This window comes from Syngnathus acus, chromosome 1 (genome assembly GCF_901709675.1).
Source record: "Syngnathus acus chromosome 1, fSynAcu1.2, whole genome shotgun sequence".
Taxonomy (NCBI): Eukaryota; Metazoa; Chordata; class Actinopteri; order Syngnathiformes; family Syngnathidae; genus Syngnathus; species Syngnathus acus.
In genome coordinates, this window is record NC_051087.1 from 1,133,415 (window position 1) to 1,153,458 (window position 20,044).

Genomic DNA, 20,044 nt, shown 5'->3' on the forward strand with positions numbered 1-20,044 from the left:
GAGTTAATCACGCAAAAAAAAGGCACGTTGTATAATCCTTTCACTTTAATGAACACCGAGCATACTTTGAACATAAAAGAAACGAAACAATAAATATTCCTGGGTGTGATGTCCGGGGAGGTCTGGATAACTCAATGTTTCCAAAAGGACATCAAACTCTAAATGTGATATTCTTGTACTCCTACCACAAATCAGAATCATTGCGTTTCTTTCGTCTTTTCATTTCACTTTCTACAAAGCAGTCGACCAATTAATTTAAGGCTTCCGGATAAGGAAGGGGTTGGGGGGGGTCATCCGGGGGAATCTTCTTGTTTCAGAAGAGAATTAAGTCATCATCAAGTGGTCTTGTACAAACTTCAGGGACGGGGGTGCAGAAAGGTTCTGTCACGTACTTTGTAGGACTGCGCTAACCTTGCTCAAACAAAAAGCTTCAAAATGGAGGATGTGGCTGGCCTAGGTGTTAACAGCAACTGACCTGTCTGTCCGAAAGATAGAAAGAAAAGACAAAAAAAAAGAAAGAAAAAGAGCAAAAGAAATTTAAAAAAAAAAAAAAGGAAAACTTTTTCTAGTAGTGTGTTGGGAAATTGAGAGGGGGGAAAAAAATCTAATCAACACAAATTTTCACGTAAGATGGGTTTACTGAATAAGAATTCATAGAATTATTAGAACAGAAAAGTATTGGCTGAAATACTTAGTTATTTTGTCCATGACAAGCATTTTGTCATGTTTCAGACTTTTCATCTATTTCTATTTTCACCTGTGTATTTTTGTAGCATATTTTTGGCCAATATATTTTTGCCCCCATTTTCCCTTATTCATTTCTCTCTCAAATATTTTAGTCAAAATTAGGTATTGTCACATTTGTCTGTATTTTTGCCTAATTTTAAAAAATAATTTCTAATTTTCATTCATTTGTATTTTTTAGCAAATTTCTTCATGCACCATCATTTTGTTACTTAATAACTTGCCCACATCCCCACTTTTTCCTCTAATAAACACCAAATCAAGAATCTCAAGCGATTGGGATTTTGTTGTCGTATTTTTTGCACTTGCATAATTTTTTATATTTTTTTACATCACATATAGGTTTTTGATATTTTTTTTTCAGAATTTTTTTTCAATTTCCATTCAATGAATGTACTGTACTTCTTTCTCAAATGTATTTGACCATTTTGTATTTTCCACCGCTCGATATTGTTTCGTCGTACTACTGGCATTTTGTGTGCTGGGAAATTGAAAAGTCAAAATAAAAACTCGCCTAATAATACCAAATCAAGATTCTCACGCGTGATTAGTTTGTTAGGAATTCATATTACCAGTCGGACTATTATTGACTGGCCGCACTGATTTGACGACGTAAAAAGTCGGAGAGCGTGAGCCGACCTCCTGGTGCCTTTTTAACACACTTGGCCGATAACGCTGAGCCAGTCATGCATGATAAACAGGGCTTCACAGTTGTCTGGAGGCAGGCGGGGATGATGACGACGAGTCTTGGTGGGGGCGGTGTGGGGTCGGGTTAAGCGGGGGCGGGGCTAAAAACAAGCATCCCTGTCAGTCCAGGTGTAAATGATGTAGCAGTCGTGTAGTCTGTGTAATTCTTGGCTTTGCTTTGCGGTGTTCAGCGTCTGGAGAGAAAACCAACGTCCGCGGTCCATTTTCTACCGCCTGAGGAAGACGGAGCGGGGCTGGCCTGGAAGAAGGGGCGGGGAATGGGAATGGAGCGGAGGGGAAGGGGGGGGTTGTGTCTCAAACGGGAGGCGCCTTGCGCTGCATTAGATAGTGGTGGATGTCGTCGGCGTCGCGCTTGAGCCAGGCGGCGTTGAGCAGGATGTTCTCGCAGCACTGCTGCACCGTGCGCTCCACCGCCGGCGTCGGGTGACTCTCGAAGAAACTCTGTCGGGAAAGGGCAGATGTTAGCTTGGCGCCAGGACGAAAATCAAATCAAATAAAAATCGGACCTTGACTTCTGCGGCCATTTTGTCGACGGCAAACCCGTCCACTGTCAGCTGGAAGGATGACAAAGAAAATAAACGTCAACTGTAAGTGTAAAATGTTGACAATTTCTTACAAAGGCTCTTGTTTAGTTGCGCAAGTGTCCCTAATGTTTCGACTTGTCTTATCCATCAGAAACACAGCGGCGCGACTGCTAAGTGTCATCAACTGATTTTATTGTCACGATAATGACCTTGATGAGCCGGGACAATAAAAATCCGCCCTGGTAGTGATTATGAAGTTCCTCCCAGTTGTCCTTGACAAACTTCCAGGCGGCTTTGCGGCCATGTTTGCTGCTGCCCGCCACGCCACCGATCACAGACACCGTGTCCTGCGGACGGACCTCTTCCTGAACACAAAAACGGGTTAACTCGCGTGTGTGCCCACGGCCGCCCGCGTGCGGTTGTTTTATTTCTTTTTCTTTCGCTCGGGGAAATAAATCAAGCATTTCGAAGAGCTTCGGCTTACCGAGAGAGCGAAGGTGAGCACTCTCTGGATGAGGTCCGGCGCCGAGATAGCGCCGAGTACTCGCTCGATGCGATTCTTCTCCTCCTGCATGTCGGCTTGCTTGTGAAGCTGCGACAGAAGGACACGTCGTCAACCGTCTGCCAGAGGAGCAAACGCAACAGCGGCGTCCGTCTTACCTTCAGCATGGTGTCTAACGTGTTGCTGTCGCCGTGCTTCAGCACTGTTAAATAAACCTGAAAACCAAGACACCGTTAACCGTCCGCAGTGTAGTACCGCTTTGCGCCACAACACGCGTGAAGTTTACCGGGCTCCTGAGGTCGGCAGGCAGAATGTTTTTGCCGTCCACGTGCTCCTTGAATCTCCGCCGGGCCTCCTCCAAGGTGGGCTTGTGTCCCGCCTTGCCCAACTTGCCGAGAACCAGACTCCTGAGCAGAGCGTCCAGGTGCCCTGCGGGGGGGGGGACAACACGCTTTTAAGAATCAATCGAAGCCGCCTCTACCTTCCCGCCGTCGTCTCACCTTCTCCAGCCTTGCAGTCCCAGCCCAGGCGGAGTCCGATGGGCGTGAAGAGGTCTTGGATAAACTCCTGGATGTCCTCGTGGAAGTCGGTGTGGGACAACAGCGAGGACAGGACGCCCAGGTTGCAGCTGAGGTCGCTCCACACTGTGTAGTTGGGCTCGTTGACAAAGGCCTCCATCAGACGCAGCACCTCCACCGTGCTGATCATGCCTGCGCGGGACTTTGCCACAACACATTTATTACCCGTGTGACAAAACGGGACTTTCTTTCTTTTTTGTTTTTTAACTCACCAGGGAGAAGAGGTCGTTCTGAAGGCTGAGGCGGTCCACGGGCTGCAGGCTGAGGTCTCGGATACCGGGCAGCAGGCTCTCCAGCATGGGTGAGCTGTACTGCATGCGGTAGAAGCCCACCGTGCCGGGATTGACCTGAAAAGCGGGCGGCGGGTCAGAGCCGGTCCGTGTCGTCCGTTCGGAGGCCCCCGTTCGGGCGTGCTGACCTTCACCCACTGGTCGGGGGTGACGCCTTGCAGGGTGAGGATGGTCTGGGGTTTGTCCAGTAGAACCTGGAGTTTGTTGCAGGTGGGGTCCTTGCTGGTGCAGATGCTGATGGGTACCATCCAGTAAGGGCAATCCTCACCTGGGAAAGAGCCTTAGCGTGAACTTTAATTTCCATACACAAAGGTGCAATGATAACAAAGCAAACATATTGGGCAGAAGTTGAACAGGTCTTAAGTAAACAAATATGTTGAAAAGGTACTTGCCATTATGAGGTCCGCTAGCGCAGAACTTCTTCTGAGAGATTTTGAGGACGCGGTCCTCGCCGTGCTTCAAACGAGACGAACAAGGAGTCACAAGCAAGTTCCTCAAAGTTATTGTTTTTTTTTGACTCACCTGCTCCTGCTCCACCACAATAATGGGGAAGCCCATCTGTTTGGTCCACGAGCTCATCACCGTGGCGATGGGTTTGCCGCTGGCTTGCTCCAAACATTCCCAGAGGTCCTCTGAAGATCAAAATACACGTCTTAGCGTCCATGGTTATAATTGCTGTTTTTTTTTTTTTACTAACAAAACACCGACCAACTTTTTCTGAACTCATTCACTGCCACTGACAGCTATAGCCGTCAAATAGCCATTTTGTGCTGGCCGTGAATCGGTTAATATACAAAATACAGCCAAGTGCGAATAAAGAGGTTAGCACCATTCATTGGAGTACCTCGTTTAATAAAAATAACTCTGTAAGGAGCTTTTTCTTCCTCGTCTTCCTGACTAGTACCAAAAAAATATGGCGTCGTCGTACCTGTTGAGGCATTTTTGTGCTGGAACTTCAATAAATAGGCGTTCATTCCTTTCCTAAAGTCCTGCAGAGAAGCAAGCAAAAGTTCGCTTGGTTGTTTTGGGATTCGGAACAAATGACAAAGTTTTTGGAAATGCCGGACCACCTCGTCGCCAATGTAGCTGTGCAACATTCGGATCACCGACGCCCCTTTGCTGTAAGAGATGGCGTCAAAGATTTCGTCCACTTCGGACGGATGGCCCACGTTCACCTGAGGGCGGCAGAAGACGAAACGGGCTGTCAGCGCGGCGAAGCGACGGCGCCGCCAACCCGACGGTTGCCCACCTCGATGGGATGACTGCTATCCAGCGCGTCCAGGTCCAGAGCGCGCGTGTAGTCGGCGGACACAAACTGCGTCCAGATGTCGTACTCTGGGAAGCAGTGGTCCACGCAAAGGTACTCGATCCAAGACGCAAAGCCCTCGTTGAGCCACAAGTGCGTCCACCATTCCTGCAGGCAAAACAAGCGCGCGTTGTCTTCGTGGCCCTTTGGAACATTTGGTTGATTTGTGCAGCTGTCGCTAGGTTACCATGGTGACCAAGTTTCCGAACCACTGGTGAGCGAGTTCGTGACCCACCACCAGCGCCACCCACTGCCTGGAAGACGCGCACGAGTTCTTTGGATCAATAAGCAACGCCGTCTCCCTGCACAGAAAGCAACAAATACGTTCTGTAAACTAGCTTAGCGCGACCCCTTTGTTTTTATTTTTTGAAATGAACCGCGATTCAAGTTTGATCCACTTCTGATCCAGATATTTGCCAGCAATGTAAACGCACACGAGTTGCGTTCATCACATTTGTGCTCCCATGGATCCAAACTACACTTTTGGATCCAAACGAGCAGGAACGGTTAGCTACCTGTAAGTAACAAGGCCCCAGTTTTCCATGGCACCTAAACAAAAAAAAATAATCATTTTTCACAGTGGCTTGTGTGCTTGCAAAACGTTGCGGAGACAACCACCCACCGGCAGCAAAGTCAGCAATGGCGATGAGATCAATCTTAGGCAAAGGATAAGGAACATTGAAGTAGTCTTTGTAGAACGGCAACGTCTTCGTTGCCACCTGAACACACGCAAAAAATGTCAATGAGTCCCCAGCGGACGAGCGCTGCTTACACCGACAACACGGATGAAAATAGGGGCGCTCGTTTCCAAAAGCACAGGCCGCGTTGCCAGATAAGCCACATTGTTGCTATATATAGCAACTGGCCGTTTATTTCGAACAGCTTCCTGTTTACATGCAAAAATAATGGCGCTTGTTTGGTAGGACGAGAACTAAAGCAAATTCCAGAAGGGGGTCAATGTCATTCGTTTTTTTTCTCCAGCAGAAGCCAAAGTGGAAGACGGGCAAGCTCACCTCCAGGGCAAAGCGACCCTGCTCGGCTTTCCCCACCGGCGTGTAGACGCGCACCAGCACGCCGTCCGACGACTGACTCTCCACAAAGTCGAACTCGCCGATGACGAACGCCACCAGGTACGTGGACATGACGGGCGTGGTGCCAAACTTGATCTCCACCAGGTCCTCCTCGCCGGGGTGCGGCTGGCGCTCCACCACGTTCTGGAGGAACGTAAATGCGGAGATGCAAACAACGTGCGCAAAGATAGCGACGGGAAGTGGATTGTTCTCGTACCATGTTGGACAAGGCCACGCAGTGCTTGGGGACGATCAGCGTGATATCAAAGGTGGCTTTGATGGCCGGCTCATCCCAGCAGGGGAACGCTCGGCGGGCGTCCGTGGCCTGAGGAGTTCAAATTTCAGATCACGGTAGGAAGCAACTAAAGTCCGGCCCGGAAAAGGCACAAACATCTCACCTCAAATTGCGTGACGGCAGCGTAGCAAGTCTCTCCCATGGTGTTGCTGTATTTACTCCTGTAGAAACCTTTCATTTTGTCATTCAGCTCCCCGGCAAACTTGATCTTCAGCACGCCAGAACCTTACAAGGAAGAAAGAGCGAAACGTCCAATAAAGTTACATAAGAAGATTCAAGCACGCCTTCTTGGGCAACAATTCAATTTTTGGCCGTTACCAACTTTTAAAATGAGCATCTTTTTGTAATCTTCTCACCTTTCTTCAGAGCGGAAGGAAAGGACAGGGTCACCTTCTCGTCCTCGTTTTGATAGTTGAACCCCGTGGCGTCAATTTCTAAAAAAAAAAAAATACAAGACTCAAGTGATCATGTGATGAAAAAAAAAGGGGTGTGGTACAAATCAATCACTCACCGTCTCCTCCATGAGGCGCAAAGGAGGCGGTGATGATGTCGATGTCGGCGCAATTCATCACAATCTGATTGGTAGCTTGCATTACCTGCACAGACAACACAAACAGATCCAAAGTTCACAAATCATCTCTTTTCAAGACCAAAAAGGGACTTTAGGAAATTTTGTGCGGACAAACCCTCGAGCAACTAATCGAGTCTTTGCGTGAACTGTGGGCACTACTTTGTATTTTGACAAGAGAGATTGAACACGTTGGATTCTACTCACACCGCTAACGTTCATGTGTGTGGGGAAAGTCGACCATTCCAAAGTCTTGAGAATTGTGACATAGGACGGAATGTGACCAGTCAAGAAGTGACCTTACTGTGAAACAAGCAGAGCTTGCTGTTTTTTCTTGATTTTTTTATTAGATCACATTTGATCTGGAAATAATTGTGTCTTGGAGGACTAGATTTTACAACAGTGATGGGACAGAAATCACTGTGTGCGTGTGTGAGATGATCAGTGCAGACAACACACAATACTAACAAAAGTTAAATGATGAAAAGTTACCTAGTGTTGCTTTAAGATGAACAAAATCCATGTGTGTTGTGCGTGTGCGTGCGCGTCGGGCCTTGTCAAACACTAACCATCTTGCAACTATCCATCCACCGACTACGAATGACATTTGTTATTATTAATCTTGTTATGTTAATATTATCACCACCACAACTGCAAACAGTTGTTTAGCGGTCAAGCACCGGTGAGGAAAAGGGCTTAACCGCGGAGGCAACATAAAAATACAATGATTAGTCGCAGTGACAAGCGATGTTAGCTAGCGCGCTAATTGCTAACCGCTAAGCTAACATGAGAGTGCAAGTCTTGACCGATTTGGCGTCCAGACACACAAAACTGAAGCATAGCAGTATCTACAACAACAACATTAAACATTAGTTATATTTTAATGGAAACTGTGCACGTCGCCTTATTTCTTCTAAATGGGGAGTCCTTGTTAGGCTACGACAGGCGAGCTAATGGCCAACTGACTGACATATTACATAAGGGCAAAAAAAAAAAAAAAAAAAATCAAGAGTGCATTGAGTGAGTGAGTGAGTGAATGACAGGCGTGTTGCGTCACGTTTGGGTTGCAAGTACCTCCACCATCGCCTGCATCTTTCCGCCGAACGTGAAGTTGACCAGGTCGGGCTGCAGAGAGAGCCCGTAGTTTACGGGGTACACGTCCGTGGGTAGCCGCTCGAAGGGCCTCCTTTTGGCCATGGCTGCTGTACAATGAGCGGCCGCTCTCAGCGTGGGAAGATCTGCAACGAGTTGGCGGACTTTTATTAGTGCGCACGGGAGGACAGTGGACGCAGGTCGGCCGCTGAGTCTTTGCACCAGCAGGGAGGACTGCGTGAGCGTGCGGCTCAGAAGGAGCGACATCAACCGGAAGCTTCGCTCTCTCTCTGTCGGATCACACTCAGCGAGTCTCCTCCCGTCACGGGCGGAATTTCCGAGGTCCCAATCGGAAGCGGTTGATGGCGTGGTCCCACCCCACCAGGGCAACACACTCCGCCCAGGCTACCCAACAGCATGCCAGCTTCTCAGACAACACCCTGAACTGGTCGCCAGCCAAACAACCAGTCAGTCACACCCACATGCACACCGGGGTCATTCCACGTTGTACGCATGTAATAATAACAGTAATGATAATAATAATAATTATCTCAAATGCAACAATTGGAGCACATGGAGCACAATGAAGTCACACAATAAACGCAGGTAAAACAAATTAAGAACGAAGACAAGAAAAAACAGTAAAAAAAAAAAAACATGTCTCATGCAGAGACAAAAGCCAAAGAATATAAATGTAGTACACTAATAATAACAATAAAGTTCATGAATGCTGAAGTGTTTGGATAGTGTTGTAGTGTCATTCAATCATTTATACTCACTTTATCCGTGGACGTGTTGCTTGCCCGTGTTATGTAGCCTGAAATATTACAATATATTCAACACTACGAGTCTAATAAAATAAAAAAATACATTTATGAAATGTAGCTTTATCACGTCAATTTTTAAAATGGAATGCGATTTGTGATACTTAAAAAAAATATATACGACAATCAGCGGATGCATGTGTGACGTCATGTCAGGTTTGTGTGCTCACCCTTTGTCGGATCACGTGCGCGCGGCCACGTTTACCCTGACGTCCCGGGACCGCATTGGGGTGCGTTGCGCGCGCACGCTACGTCAGAACAGCTGAACTTTTTTTTTTTAAATCTCCCAGGCCGATTCCCGCAAAATACCGTGGCACACGTATTTGTGTAAATGTGTTGGTATTTACTAAAATTGTTGCAAAATTATCAAAAGGCTATGGTGTCTGTGAGTCAAATCACATTTTTACTTTTGTTACTTTTAAGATTCTGTTAAACCAGTAGTAGCATTTAAAAATGTAAATACTAATTGTATGTATTTGTATGTGAAGAAATGCTGCGTTCAGGGAACACCACCGGAAATAGTTTTCTTTACAATTTCCGCTAAATGGCATCAAGATGGCGGCGCCCTCAGCGAGGACGCTAGCGGCGTTGCAGCGAGCGACATGGAAGGTAAACGACCATTTCACCTTTGAAGCATTTTGTCCAACAAAGCAGACTCATTTTGTTGATCTAGTTGACGCGTTGATTGCACATTTTAACTCACCGCCTGAACGTAGCGTTAGCTAGTGACTGGTTAGCATGCATATAGACTCCTCTCAGCAGCGAATAAATGACTGAGCCTTTGCCCGTCATCTTCCCACAAGGTTTCCCAAAGTTCAGCGGGCGTGCCGCGGCACCCCGTGCCGCTTATAGTGCCCGTGCGGACCAAGAAGCGCTTTTATGTCCCACCGCCCGTGGGCGTGAAGGGCAAGAGGGATGTCAACCCCGAAGCCAAGGCCAGAGCGGCTGGTGTTGTGTTCCGGCAGGAGTACATGGAGAGGCCCATCAATATCTCCTGCACCGGTACTGGCTCCTTTCTGCTCCAATTAATTTGCTCTTAATTTGAAAATAAATCTGTACTCTTCCTGTCACAATTGTCCAACATGCCACCTAGTGGTAGAAAGATGACTTCAAAACAAATGTGACGTGACCTTTTCACTCTTCCCTGTTAAGTCTGTTTTGCTGTCTTCCAGCGGGAATCTTTGACCCCTACGTTCCTCCCGAAGGCGATGCTCGTCTCTCCTCTCTGTCCAAAGAAGGCTTGAAGCAGCGCACGGAGCAGCTGCGGCAGAGCGCCTCCTCACAGTTGGCGTAAGATTACGCCGTCGCAAATAGGCCCGGACATCTTTTAGGAATGGTCACAAAATGTTTTGCTTTTCATCCTTTCAGAATTCGTAAGATCAAAGAGTTCGACTCCGGGTTTTCCTCTAAGGATTTTGCCGAACGAGCCCAGGAAATCTTCACGGAGGCTCACAATGTGCTGTGCACGTACGGAATTTCTCAGTTGTCAATGAATGGTTCTGTAAAGCTCGGGGGGGTGTTACGAAATAACACTAATTTGACTAATTGTCATGCAACTTGAAACAGTTGATTCCTTTCAATGTGTGTGCAGCTTCAACAGAGAGAAGCTTCACTCGCTGGTGACGGAGCGCTGTTACCCGGTAAGGCGTGCTCTGGCTACACTGACCACCTCAATAATTTCGAGACTGTGATGAGCTAATTAGTCAAAAAAACTAAAAGACAACAAAAAGTCTTTTCTAGCCCCGTTGGCTTTTGTTGGGGTGGCAACTCAGCTCTCCTCATGGCAGGAGATGACTCGGGGCAACCGCTACAAGACCCTGCGCTGGCGCTTGGTGGAGTCGCTGGAGCCGCCCCGCGTGGTTCACGCCCGCTGCCCCGACATGGTTTCTAAGGGCAACCTCTACGGCCAGGTGACGGTCCGCATGCACTCTCGACAGGTAAGACACGAGCTAAATTGGTCAGGCTATTGCTCAAACATGCAAGGTGTTTTTTGGGTTTTTTTTTAAAGGCTCGTAGGCTTTTTTATTTTATTTTTTGTACCGTATTTTCCGGACTATAAGGCTCACCGGACTATAAGGCGCACCTTCAATGAATGGCCCATTTTAAAACTTTGTCCTTATATAAGGCGCACCGGACTATAAGGCGCACCATTAATGCATCATGTCAGATTTTTAATCCAAATCAAATCATTCTCCATTTTATCTTTATTTCAACTTCAGACTTAACAAATTACTTTATAATCACAAAATAATAATCCATAGTCTTTTTGATTCATGATTCATAGTCTTCAGCGGGCCACTTATGATTGATTTCATGACACAATGCTTCGGGCCAGTTTCAATTTAGGAATTTGGTCCACATATAAGGCGCACCGGACTATAAGGCGCACTGTCGGCTTTTGAGAAAAGTTTAGGTTTTTAGGTGCGCCATATAGTCCGGAAAATACGGTACTTGGTAAATCATTTAAAATACAATTATTTAATTTTTAAATTTGTATTTATATATATTATTTATTTATATTTTATATTATTTTATATTTCTTTATTTTTTTTGCATACGTTTATTGAAAAAGAGTTGGAGCATTTGCGCATTTCCTCCGGCAGATTCTGGCCATCTACGACCGCTTCGGCCGCTTGATGCTGGGCGACGAAGCTCAGCCCAAAGACGTGTTGGAATATGTGGTCATGGAGCGGCACCTGGTCAACCCATACGGACGCTGGCGACTTCACGGGAAGATTGTGCCGTCCTGGGCCCCCGCCAAGGCCCCCGTCACTAAAGTAAGCAGCAGTTGCCGTCACGTTCACTTCAGGTCACCTCGAAGGGCGCTTTGCAACTTGAGCTCCTTCTTTTTAGACCGTGATGATCCCCGGTCCAGACCTAAAGCCCGAAGAAGAATTCGATGCCCTCAACTACAAAGTTCCCAAAGCAGAGGCAGTGCAGTGGTCCAAATGAGCCTCCAGGTAGTGCTGCATTCAAAGTCCACTATTGGAGCACTTTTTGGTTGCTTAAATCTTGCCTATTTTCACACTCTGGTTCCTCTTTTTGTCTTTATTTGAAATCATTCAAACAAAAAAAAGCGAAGAAAAATGGACATTCACAAATACGAAGGTTTATTTCTATGCTGCATGATGATGCATGGATGGATGGCTGGATGGAGGAAAACTTTAGCACGCAGATGCATCTCTAAAAGGTCTCATCAAAACCCGGTTCCATGAAAAGCCTTCACGTGTTCTCGCGTCCCGTCAGGCCTCGAGGTCACAAGTCGGGCGGGAATATGAGCGCTTCCGCCGCGCATTCGGCATCGTCTTCCTCGTCTTCCTCAGGGATGTTCTCAGGCTCCCACGTGAAAACGTCAGAGTTGTTGTCAGCGAAGGATCCCGAGCGACTTCTTGCCATCTCCCAGGGACACAAGGCGTCACGACGGCCTAGTGCCAGGCTGGCTTTGAGTTCGTCCGTTGTGTCCTGTTCTTCTGTTATGTCTTCTTTCTCGCTGCTGGGCGAGGTTGATGTTTGCGGCTCCAGGATTTCAGCAGGAGTACCACTTTGGTCACCGCTCGTTCCTCCTGTTTCTGAAAGCAAGGTTTCTTGCTCTGCGGTGTCCTCAGTCTCCCAAGGGCAGACGCTAGCCCGAGAGCTGTCCTCTTTCTTGAGAACTTTGTCTCCTGCCACATGAGTTTCAGAAGCGTCTTGAGGGTTTTCCTTTTCCCACGGGCAAACATCTCTTGTGGTATCTTGTCCCTTAGTAGACATTGTGTCTTCAGTTTCCCATGGACAAACACTTTGTCTAGAGGACTCCTGCTTTTCCAGAACCTTTGGCTGGTCCACACTTTCTCCAGAACCTTGTTTCTTCACAACCTTTGGTTCTTCTGTCTCCCAGGGACAAATGTTTTCTCTGGAACTGTCCTGCTTTTTCAGGGCTTTTGGTTCTTCTGTCTCCCATGGACAAATGTTTTCTCTGGAACTGTCCTGCTTTTTCAGGGTTTTGGGGTTTTCTGTCCCCCATGGACAAACACTTTCTTTAGAACTGTCCTGCTTTTTCAGAACATTTGGCTCATTTGTCTCCCAAGGACAAACATCTTCCCTTGTGCTGTCTTGCCTTGGTGTAGACTTTGGTCGTTCGGTCCCAATTTCGACCGTCGTGGTGTCCTCCCACGGGCAGACGTTTTCACGGGCAGTATCTTGTCTGATGTTTTTGGACATTTCCGAGAGCTCCGCTTTTTCCAATTCTGACGTCTCCCAGGGGCCAATATTTCCTCGAACGCTGTGTGGCTTCTCTACTTGGGAATCCAGGCGCCCGATCTGTTGTCCAGGATCCCGGGGACAAATATCTGCCTTGATGGTAATTTGCGAAGCTGTCGCTTCTGCTTTCCCATCCTCTACAAGACAAATACCATCCGTCATTTTTGGTGGCTCCGGAAAGTCCCACGGACAACCTTCTTGGGTCCGGGTCATTTTCCTGTCCTGATGCATGGCAGGAACTTGTTCTTTTGACGCACCAGGGAAGACTGCGGCTTTTGCTGCTTCCCGTCGTGAGGGCACCTTGAGGGACCCCTTGGTCTGGACAGGGTTTAGGTTCTCATACACGACTTCTGCTTCCCAAGGGCAAACGTTAGCATACTCGCTATCTTGTTTGATGATGGGTACAGGAGTTTCTGCTGCCTCCCAGGGACATACATCCACGGATGGCTTCAGACACAGTTGGGTCTTTACCGGAATGGCATACGGATTTTCCGTAAGATCTTGAGACTCCCAAGGACACGCGTCCGCCCGACCACTGTCCTGCCTTGTCACTGTGTCTTGCTGTTGAGGTGTTTCTGTTTCCCACGGGCAAACGTCTGCTTTCAAGCTTTGCTGCGTCTTTACCGCCTCCGCCAGTCCTTCCCACGGACAAACGTCGGCTTGAGATACGTTTTTCAACGCCGCCGCCACCATTCGTTTGCTTCCTCTTCTGTGAGTGGACGGCGTCCTGGAACTGCAGGTGCTTATGCTGCTTCGTTTGCTACCCTGCCTGGACAGGTATACGTTTTCGTAGGGGCCGTCGTCCGTATCGACGGGATGGACGGCGGATCTGACGATCACCAACCTTCTGGGGCTCCTGTCGGACGAATCCCCGGAGGACAGTCGCACGGCGTTCTGCTTCACCAGGCACGGTTTTCCATCTGTCGTGGTCATGCATCTCTTGCGAAGCGCCCTCTTCTCCACGCTCGGACGCCGAACGGACGACCTGGATGACGACGAGACACTTTTTTGGGAACCTTCTCTATCTAGGACGTCATCTTTGTTTGTTTTGTTAGCCGCTTCCACCGACGTCAGGAAGGATTTGACAGAGAGCCACTTGGTGGTTGTATGTCGGAAGGAAAAAACCCGCTGATCTTTGTCCGCTTTGGTTCTCGGAGAACCCGGCGCGCTGGCGGAGACCGGGAGTTTGGGGGACTCGGCGTCAGCTTTGTCTTGCGATAGGTTGTTCTGCGTGAGTGGAAAATGGTCCCAGGGACATACCAGAGCAACCGGCGAGGACGGACATTCATCCTCCTGAGAATTTGCGTAGGTGACACGCTTTTGGCTCTTATCGCCCGAATGTTCCGGCTCCACCTCCCAAGGGCACACCTCGGTTTTGTCGTAAGTCTCTGACTGCAGAGCACTCCTGGTCTGCTCGCTAATAGAGAGATTGGATCCGTTCCCCTTGGACATGTTCTCCATGGAATGAGTGGATGTGAGACTCCACGACTTGTGAAGCCTGCTGTGATCAGGAAGGTGCAAGAAATTGGTATCGATGGTTAAGTTTTGCGCGCTGACTGATTTGCAGACCGCCGGGTGCATGTCTAAAGAGTCCGTCTCTGATCTTTGGGACGATCGTTTGGCCACGTCAGCCCGAAGTCTGGAGGAATCCCGCGAGGATGAATCTCTTTCGTGGGCGGAGTAATGATCACACTTGCGTAGAGACGGGGATCGGGATTTCATGGAACTTCTGATGCTGAGGTTCTCCGGCGTCCTCCTGAAAGAGCCGGAGTGATTCCTGCTCCGGAAGGATCCGTCTCGGTCCTCGCGACTGCACTGCCGGCTCAAGGGGATCTCAGCGATGCGCTTGATAAGCGATCGGCCCAAAGCGCATCGAGAACTTCGCTTCTTTGGCAGGTGGGGGTTGTTTACTGTCATCTTCTTGGATTTGTTGACTTCCAATTTGATGTATAATCTCTTGAGTTCGTCCTGGTTGAGTACAAGGCATGTAAGGGGAGGACAGAAATGGACAAAACGTCAGAGGTAAGGTTTGCGATATATTTTTCTGTCCTGTTGCAAGATGACAACTTTGTCGGAACTTTACCCGAAAGTCATCGGGATCCACGCTGCGTTCGCTCCAGGCCGAGCGAAAGCTGCTGTTGAGGTAAGAGCGCCGCAGGTCCACCTCGTCCTCGTACACCTCGGCGGCCATCTCCTCCCTGCCACCTTTGCTCATGTACAGGAACTGTCAGAAGAGCACAAATCTCCGAATTTTCACTTCCTGTTTTGAAAGCAATCAAGACTTAACTTCACGTCCCCAAGGATGTTCTTTACCTTCGGGATAAAGACCAGCGCGAGTGTCACCGTGATGGTCACGTGGGTGTGCGCAAAGGAGAGCAGCAGCATCCAGTCAGGATGCAGAGAAGGAAAGGAAAAGCTGAAGGGGGAAGACCACATTACTTCTCCGGCGGGTTCCTTTATCGCAACGCCGATCCAGCTCGCCGTTTACCGGCACAGGTGGAAGACGGTGGACAGAAGCAGCTCATTGTGGATGGCGATGCCCATGTAGCGAGGCTCGTGGAAAGCCGAGGGTACCGGCCGGACGGTGGTCCACAGGGAACTGCCCCAGCATAGGAACAGAAGCTCGGCTGTGGGAGCGCGTCAGTGACAATCAGCTGATCTGCTAGCGGGTAAGATTTTCTTCTGGTCCTCACCGACGGCCATCATGTAGTCCCAGCGGTCCAGGTAGCAAAGGTCAAAGCCCTGACCCTGCGCCGTGGTGGTGCTCACGATGACGGGAATGTTCCTGTCTCGGTTCTGGAGGACGCTCACCGTCCAGGCGCACAGGAACCAGCTGGCCGTCATCAGCATGACGCCCAGGATCCTCAGAAGGTGCAGGCTGGACATGTAAGGAACTCGCTGGGCCGTGCGGGACAGGAACACCTTCAGAACCCTGGAGGAACATTGACAACTTTCCAGATGGCAGACCTTAACCCAGACTACAATTTGGAGCCACGCTGTAAATCCGAACCCAGTGAGGAGTTCGGAGTCTCTCGAGGTCATCTGTGAGGTGCAAAATGTTGGATGCTGTCAACCTTTCTGTCCATGCACGTGCTCTGATCTGACCTGTACATTTTGAGAGTGAGCGTGCCGTAGACGATGGAGAAGCCCAACATGCGGACCCAGCGGAGAAGGATGCACCTGAAGGTGCTGGGTTTGAAGTAGAGGATGAACACCTGCGCACATCATGGCTTTCATAACTGCTCTGGCTTCACATGCTAGCCGTTTGGCGCCGTCATCCGGTAATCCAGGAATTAGACCGTCCAGCCACTCGAGATAAGAGCATCAGCTCCAAAAAAAAAAAGTGATACATGATTGTGTTGACGACGCACGCGCGTAAGCGGACGGCGTGCACTCAACGTGTCCTTTTAATCAGCACAAATGCTGAGCTTCCCGTCGAGGTCTGCCAGCAACACCAGGGAGACGAAGCTCTCGACCGAGAGAGCGATGCTAAGCTAAAGCTAAGCAAACAGAAGCTTTGCATGAAGAATGTTTCGCTTACTGGGAAGTAGAGGAGCAGCGAGCCAAACAAGATGGCCTCCAGCAGCAGGAGGCCCGACGCACGAATCCGCTGAAAAGACGGAAAGCAAACGTTAATGCGCTAATAAAGTGAAGTGAAACTTTTAGACAAAAGTAGTGTGTGTCCGCCATGTTGCGAAGTCTTTTGTTTTTGCAGTTACCTTGCTCCTGCGATGTCGGTAGGCGGCCAGCATGCTAACAAAGACCAGCACCATGAAGGTCCCCTGGGCGGCCATGACGACGGCCCTCAAGGGTCCGTCCTCCTGTACCCGACAGGGGGCGCCGTCCCGGCACCGCCCGCACCCCGGCCAGCACGGCACGCACGTCGGCAAGGACGGGTAACACGCGCCGCCGTCATCTGCACAAAAAGGGCCCGCCATGCTAGAGAGGAATTTTGAGCCCTACCCAAAAGTCAAAACCCGAAAAGACCATTTTGAAAGTCTTGCAGCGTGCTTTGCGGTGGCAATGTCTTACCTGCGTCTTGATTGGCCGCGTCCGGGTCGTAGTATCCGTCTTTGCAGCGGCAGCAGTACTGACCCAGCCGGAAGCCTCGCCCGCTAATCGGCACACACTGCGGCAAACAAGCAACTTTTCAACTTGCAGTCACTGAATGTGTGCAGATTTGACATTTTTCAGTTGATTCCAATTTAACATTTCGAAGAATCAAGAAGACAATTTTACTGCTCATAAAATGGCTAACTAATCCATTTTTGTTAGGTTTTTTTATGTAACGTTTTTGCATAAAACATTTTCACACTGAATTGTTTTTTGCCTCACAAATAGTAAACACACACACATTCTTACTTGTTTGACTTGTGTGTTAATCTACGTTAAAAGCTAAATGGATGCATAAAACCACGCCTGAGTGTTTTATCCTTCTCTGAAGGAAGACCGCACACGAGCACACACACGCGCACACAAAGTATATCCCATAAATGGTGCAAGCTGAACATTAAAGTGATATGGATTATATTTTCACGCCGGTCCTTTATATCAGTATGCCGCCATTTTGGATGCTGTAGTTACATTATTGAGTCATCTTAGCTTTGGTTTCACTATAGCCACAAAAAAACTGATGACAAAAACCTAAAGGCAGAAAATAATGCAACTAACAGTCAACAGAAACATCATTATTTGCATTTGAAGCTGCAAATTAGCATTTAAATGTTGAAGCTAATGTGGCTAACAGGCCTTGGTTGATTAGGGTTGCTCTGAAACTATTCTAGCATTTTTGTACTGTAGACAGACAACAAAAACACAATTTATAGCATCTAAATGTTGAAGCTAATGTGGCTAACAAGCCTCGGTTGGTGTTGACATCCCTGAAAGGTTCTGTTAGCTTTGTGTATCCGCTAAGCCTGGCAGGTAGGATGGGACAAGAGGTGCTCTGTGGCTTTGGAATTTTGTTTTGTATTTTTTTTTCCGCTTCTACTGCTTTCAGACCTCCGGCAGGGAGGGGAAGTGTGTCAGCGGGCTGGATTAACGCCATAATCCTGCAGAACATCTGCAGCCGCCATCTTTAAATAGACCACCCGGGGGAAAGGACTCGAATTATGAATGGCGCCAACCTGGGTCAGAATAGTTTGGGATTTTTCAGGATAGTTTTCATTTCGACATTCTGTTCGTTTTCTGTTAGCGACATGCTAACCAGTGACATGTGTTATTTACTTCCATGCTGGTGCGGTTGCACTGGTGCGTGTCTGCAAACCATCCGTCCTGGGTACTGCACTGGTCCACGTCCATGTTCTGGATGTCCACATCCACGCGGATCACACCCCTACGCACACACATCTTAATGGATTAATCACTCACATGGCAATTTGCAATCAGATTGGTAAGGATGTGTTTTTTGGGGGTTTGTTCATGAGCCAAGCGAGTCCCACGCTCGAGTTGGATCGCAATTGTGCTTGTGTAGCGTGCTGACCTGAACTCGGGGGTGAGGTCGGGCTTGAGGCCGTAGAAGGCGGTGGACAAGGTGAGCATCCACCTGGGTACGAAGCGGCCATCTTTGCAGTCCAGGTAGGGGGCGCCGGCCCAGCGGACGCCGCTGCCATTGCTCACGTAGCTGTCGCCCCGACTCCACTTGGGCGTTTCCAAGGTGCTCAGGTCGTTCAGCAGGACTCGCTTAGCGAGGGCGGGCGGCCGGGTCGCGTCCGGAAACTTGAATCGACGGAACCAGCCGTCGTCCGGGGCCGGGGCGGGCGGGTGCAGGCCGTCCCATGTCTTGGATAAGTCCTGGAGAAAGATGCTGGGTGCCCCAGTTTGGGGGCCGCGGCTGGCCCGGAGCACCAGCTGGGGGGCAATGCCAGTCGGGTCGCAGTCAAAGGTGAGCAGCGCCAGACGGATCGGCCCGGCGGCCTCCAGCAGGGCTCGGACCAGGGCGTGGTACCACTCCATGTCTTCGGGAACCGAGCTCTCACGCAAGTCGCTGGCCTGGAAGATCATGTTGAGGAAGTTGGCCGTGTTGGCCAGCGCGTCCAGGGCCGGCCGGAGGGAAGTCCGCATGCTGCCCGGAAGCGGGCCCGGCCGCCCGGGGGGGCTGTAGGCCCGAGAACAGCGCGCCGCCCCCACGACAGAGGAGTCCCCCGTGTACAGGAAGGTCTCCGCTGGTGACCAGTCATCCTCCAGGGGGGCTTCCGAGGTGCTGAACGAAGGCCCGGTCGGGTCCGGGGTGGACCCAAGAGGTTCCGGAGAGCTGGCGTTGAAGGAGTCACTGACGTTTCTCAAAGAGGCATCGGCAGTCACCTGACCTCTGACCAGCGACGGCAGTAAAAAGAAAAGAAGAAACATTCTGGAAGCTTCTGTGGCCACCGCCAAGGATCACATGGTGACAGAGGTTTGGAAGATCATCTTCACAAGAGCAAACCTTCACTGCACAACCTCATCCTCAACTCCAGATGTAGCACCAGGAACCCCAAAGTTTTCTTTCCAATGTTGCTTGTCTTTTCCTGCTGCATCACCAGCACCCGAAGAGCCTGCAGCTTCTTCTTCTTCTTCTACTCTGCCTTCTTTCTGTTGTCAGATGGGCGGCCCCCCAACTTGTTGTTCTTTTGTGCCGCTCAGCTGCGTGTTGCTCCATAAGAGTTTCCAGAAGCTCTGATGATTACACTCATCCATCCTACGCCTTCCCATCCCATCCCTCCCTCTCGCTCGCTCGCTCTTTTTTTGTTTCTCCCTTCCTCCCCTCACACATGCTGCTTGCTCAAAGGTGATGAGAGTGAGAGGGCATTTGCCGTGCGTGTGAGTGTGAAACTAAGCTGTGCATCATTTGGGATTAACGCATCCGACGTAAAGACTCGCTGGATGCGCTTTTACTGTGCTCATGCACACACACACACACACTCACGTGCACACAAACACACACTGAAGAGCACCACGCATGCACATTGTTCTGAAGTGTGCCCATGTAGCGTCTGTGAGGTGTGATGCAGGCCAAAAACCCTTGTTGTGGTAACCATGGCAACGGCTCTCCTCATTCATGCACACACACACACACACACATGCCAATGCACACAAACACACTCTATACACTGTCACTCTTCTTAGCGTTTAATCTCACATGTTTGTCATACATGACCACGTTTATGACGTAATTGACGATGACTTCCAGTGGAAAATGAGATTTCTACATTTCAATGTTTTTTTGCCGTCAAGGCAGACCCAACAGCGCCCCCTGCTGACAAAGATAGTAATTGCCGCAACACTGATCGAATACCGGAAGTAGTTCACATCGAGCGTCTTTTTGT

At 49.2% G+C, this 20,044-nt stretch overlaps 3 protein-coding genes across 3 annotated transcripts; 1 reads left to right on the plus strand and 2 right to left on the minus strand.

The window, feature by feature from the left end:
- Window positions 1-30: 30 nt before the first annotated feature.
- On the minus strand, window positions 31-8,013 carry npepps (aminopeptidase puromycin sensitive). The gene is made up of 23 exons (XM_037250138.1): window positions 7,660-8,013; window positions 6,529-6,613; window positions 6,374-6,451; window positions 6,121-6,242; window positions 5,940-6,047; window positions 5,666-5,866; window positions 5,275-5,371; window positions 5,168-5,201; window positions 4,840-4,954; window positions 4,596-4,760; window positions 4,417-4,521; window positions 4,275-4,335; window positions 3,869-3,978; window positions 3,739-3,802; window positions 3,475-3,614; window positions 3,269-3,403; window positions 2,979-3,198; window positions 2,765-2,907; window positions 2,637-2,693; window positions 2,461-2,568; window positions 2,186-2,341; window positions 1,959-2,006; window positions 31-1,893 (listed from the first exon to the last, which is right to left on the minus strand). Exons 1-23 carry the CDS (start codon window positions 7,942-7,944, stop codon window positions 1,747-1,749), a joined length of 2,784 nt encoding a protein of 927 aa, XP_037106033.1. The 5' UTR covers window positions 7,945-8,013; the 3' UTR covers window positions 31-1,746.
- Window positions 8,014-8,971: 958 nt separating this feature from the next.
- On the plus strand, window positions 8,972-11,604 carry mrpl45 (mitochondrial ribosomal protein L45). The gene is made up of 8 exons (XM_037258497.1): window positions 8,972-9,110; window positions 9,305-9,503; window positions 9,674-9,791; window positions 9,870-9,968; window positions 10,093-10,141; window positions 10,289-10,438; window positions 11,105-11,278; window positions 11,355-11,604. Exons 1-8 carry the CDS (start codon window positions 9,057-9,059, stop codon window positions 11,451-11,453), a joined length of 942 nt encoding a protein of 313 aa, XP_037114392.1. The 5' UTR covers window positions 8,972-9,056; the 3' UTR covers window positions 11,454-11,604.
- Window positions 11,605-11,609: 5 nt separating this feature from the next.
- Window positions 11,610-19,232, minus strand: si:ch211-156l18.8 (probable G-protein coupled receptor 179). The gene is made up of 11 exons (XM_037258485.1): window positions 18,223-19,232; window positions 17,967-18,075; window positions 16,773-16,869; window positions 16,460-16,656; window positions 16,282-16,350; window positions 15,846-15,955; window positions 15,434-15,672; window positions 15,229-15,367; window positions 15,054-15,156; window positions 14,824-14,964; window positions 11,610-14,708 (listed from the first exon to the last, which is right to left on the minus strand). The coding sequence occupies exons 1-11, from the start codon at window positions 19,086-19,088 to the stop codon at window positions 11,757-11,759; spliced, it is 5,022 nt and encodes a 1,673-aa protein (XP_037114380.1). The 5' UTR covers window positions 19,089-19,232; the 3' UTR covers window positions 11,610-11,756.
- Window positions 19,233-20,044: the final 812 nt, after the last annotated feature.

Coding starts and splice junctions, on each gene's coding strand:
- npepps (XM_037250138.1), bottom strand. CDS start 7,944: ATGTCGCTCCTTCTGAGCCGCACGCTCACGCAGTCCTCCCTGCTGGTG. Junction 4,955..5,167: donor TGGGGCCTTGTTACTTACAG/GTAGCTAACCGT, acceptor CTTTCTGTGCAG/GGAGACGGCGTTGCTTATTG. Junction 3,979..4,274: donor GCACAAAAATGCCTCAACAG/GTACGACGACGC, acceptor TTTGATCTTCAG/AGGACCTCTGGGAATGTTTG.
- mrpl45 (XM_037258497.1), top strand. CDS start 9,057: ATGGCGGCGCCCTCAGCGAGGACGCTAGCGGCGTTGCAGCGAGCGACA. Junction 9,792..9,869: donor AGCGCCTCCTCACAGTTGGC/GTAAGATTACGC, acceptor TCATCCTTTCAG/AATTCGTAAGATCAAAGAGT. Junction 11,279..11,354: donor CCAAGGCCCCCGTCACTAAA/GTAAGCAGCAGT, acceptor CCTTCTTTTTAG/ACCGTGATGATCCCCGGTCC.
- si:ch211-156l18.8 (XM_037258485.1), bottom strand. CDS start 19,088: ATGTTTCTTCTTTTCTTTTTACTGCCGTCGCTGGTCAGAGGTCAGGTG. Junction 18,076..18,222: donor GACCTCACCCCCGAGTTCAG/GTCAGCACGCTA, acceptor GTGTGTGCGTAG/GGGTGTGATCCGCGTGGATG. Junction 16,657..16,772: donor CGCGGCCAATCAAGACGCAG/GTAAGACATTGC, acceptor CTTTTTGTGCAG/ATGACGGCGGCGCGTGTTAC.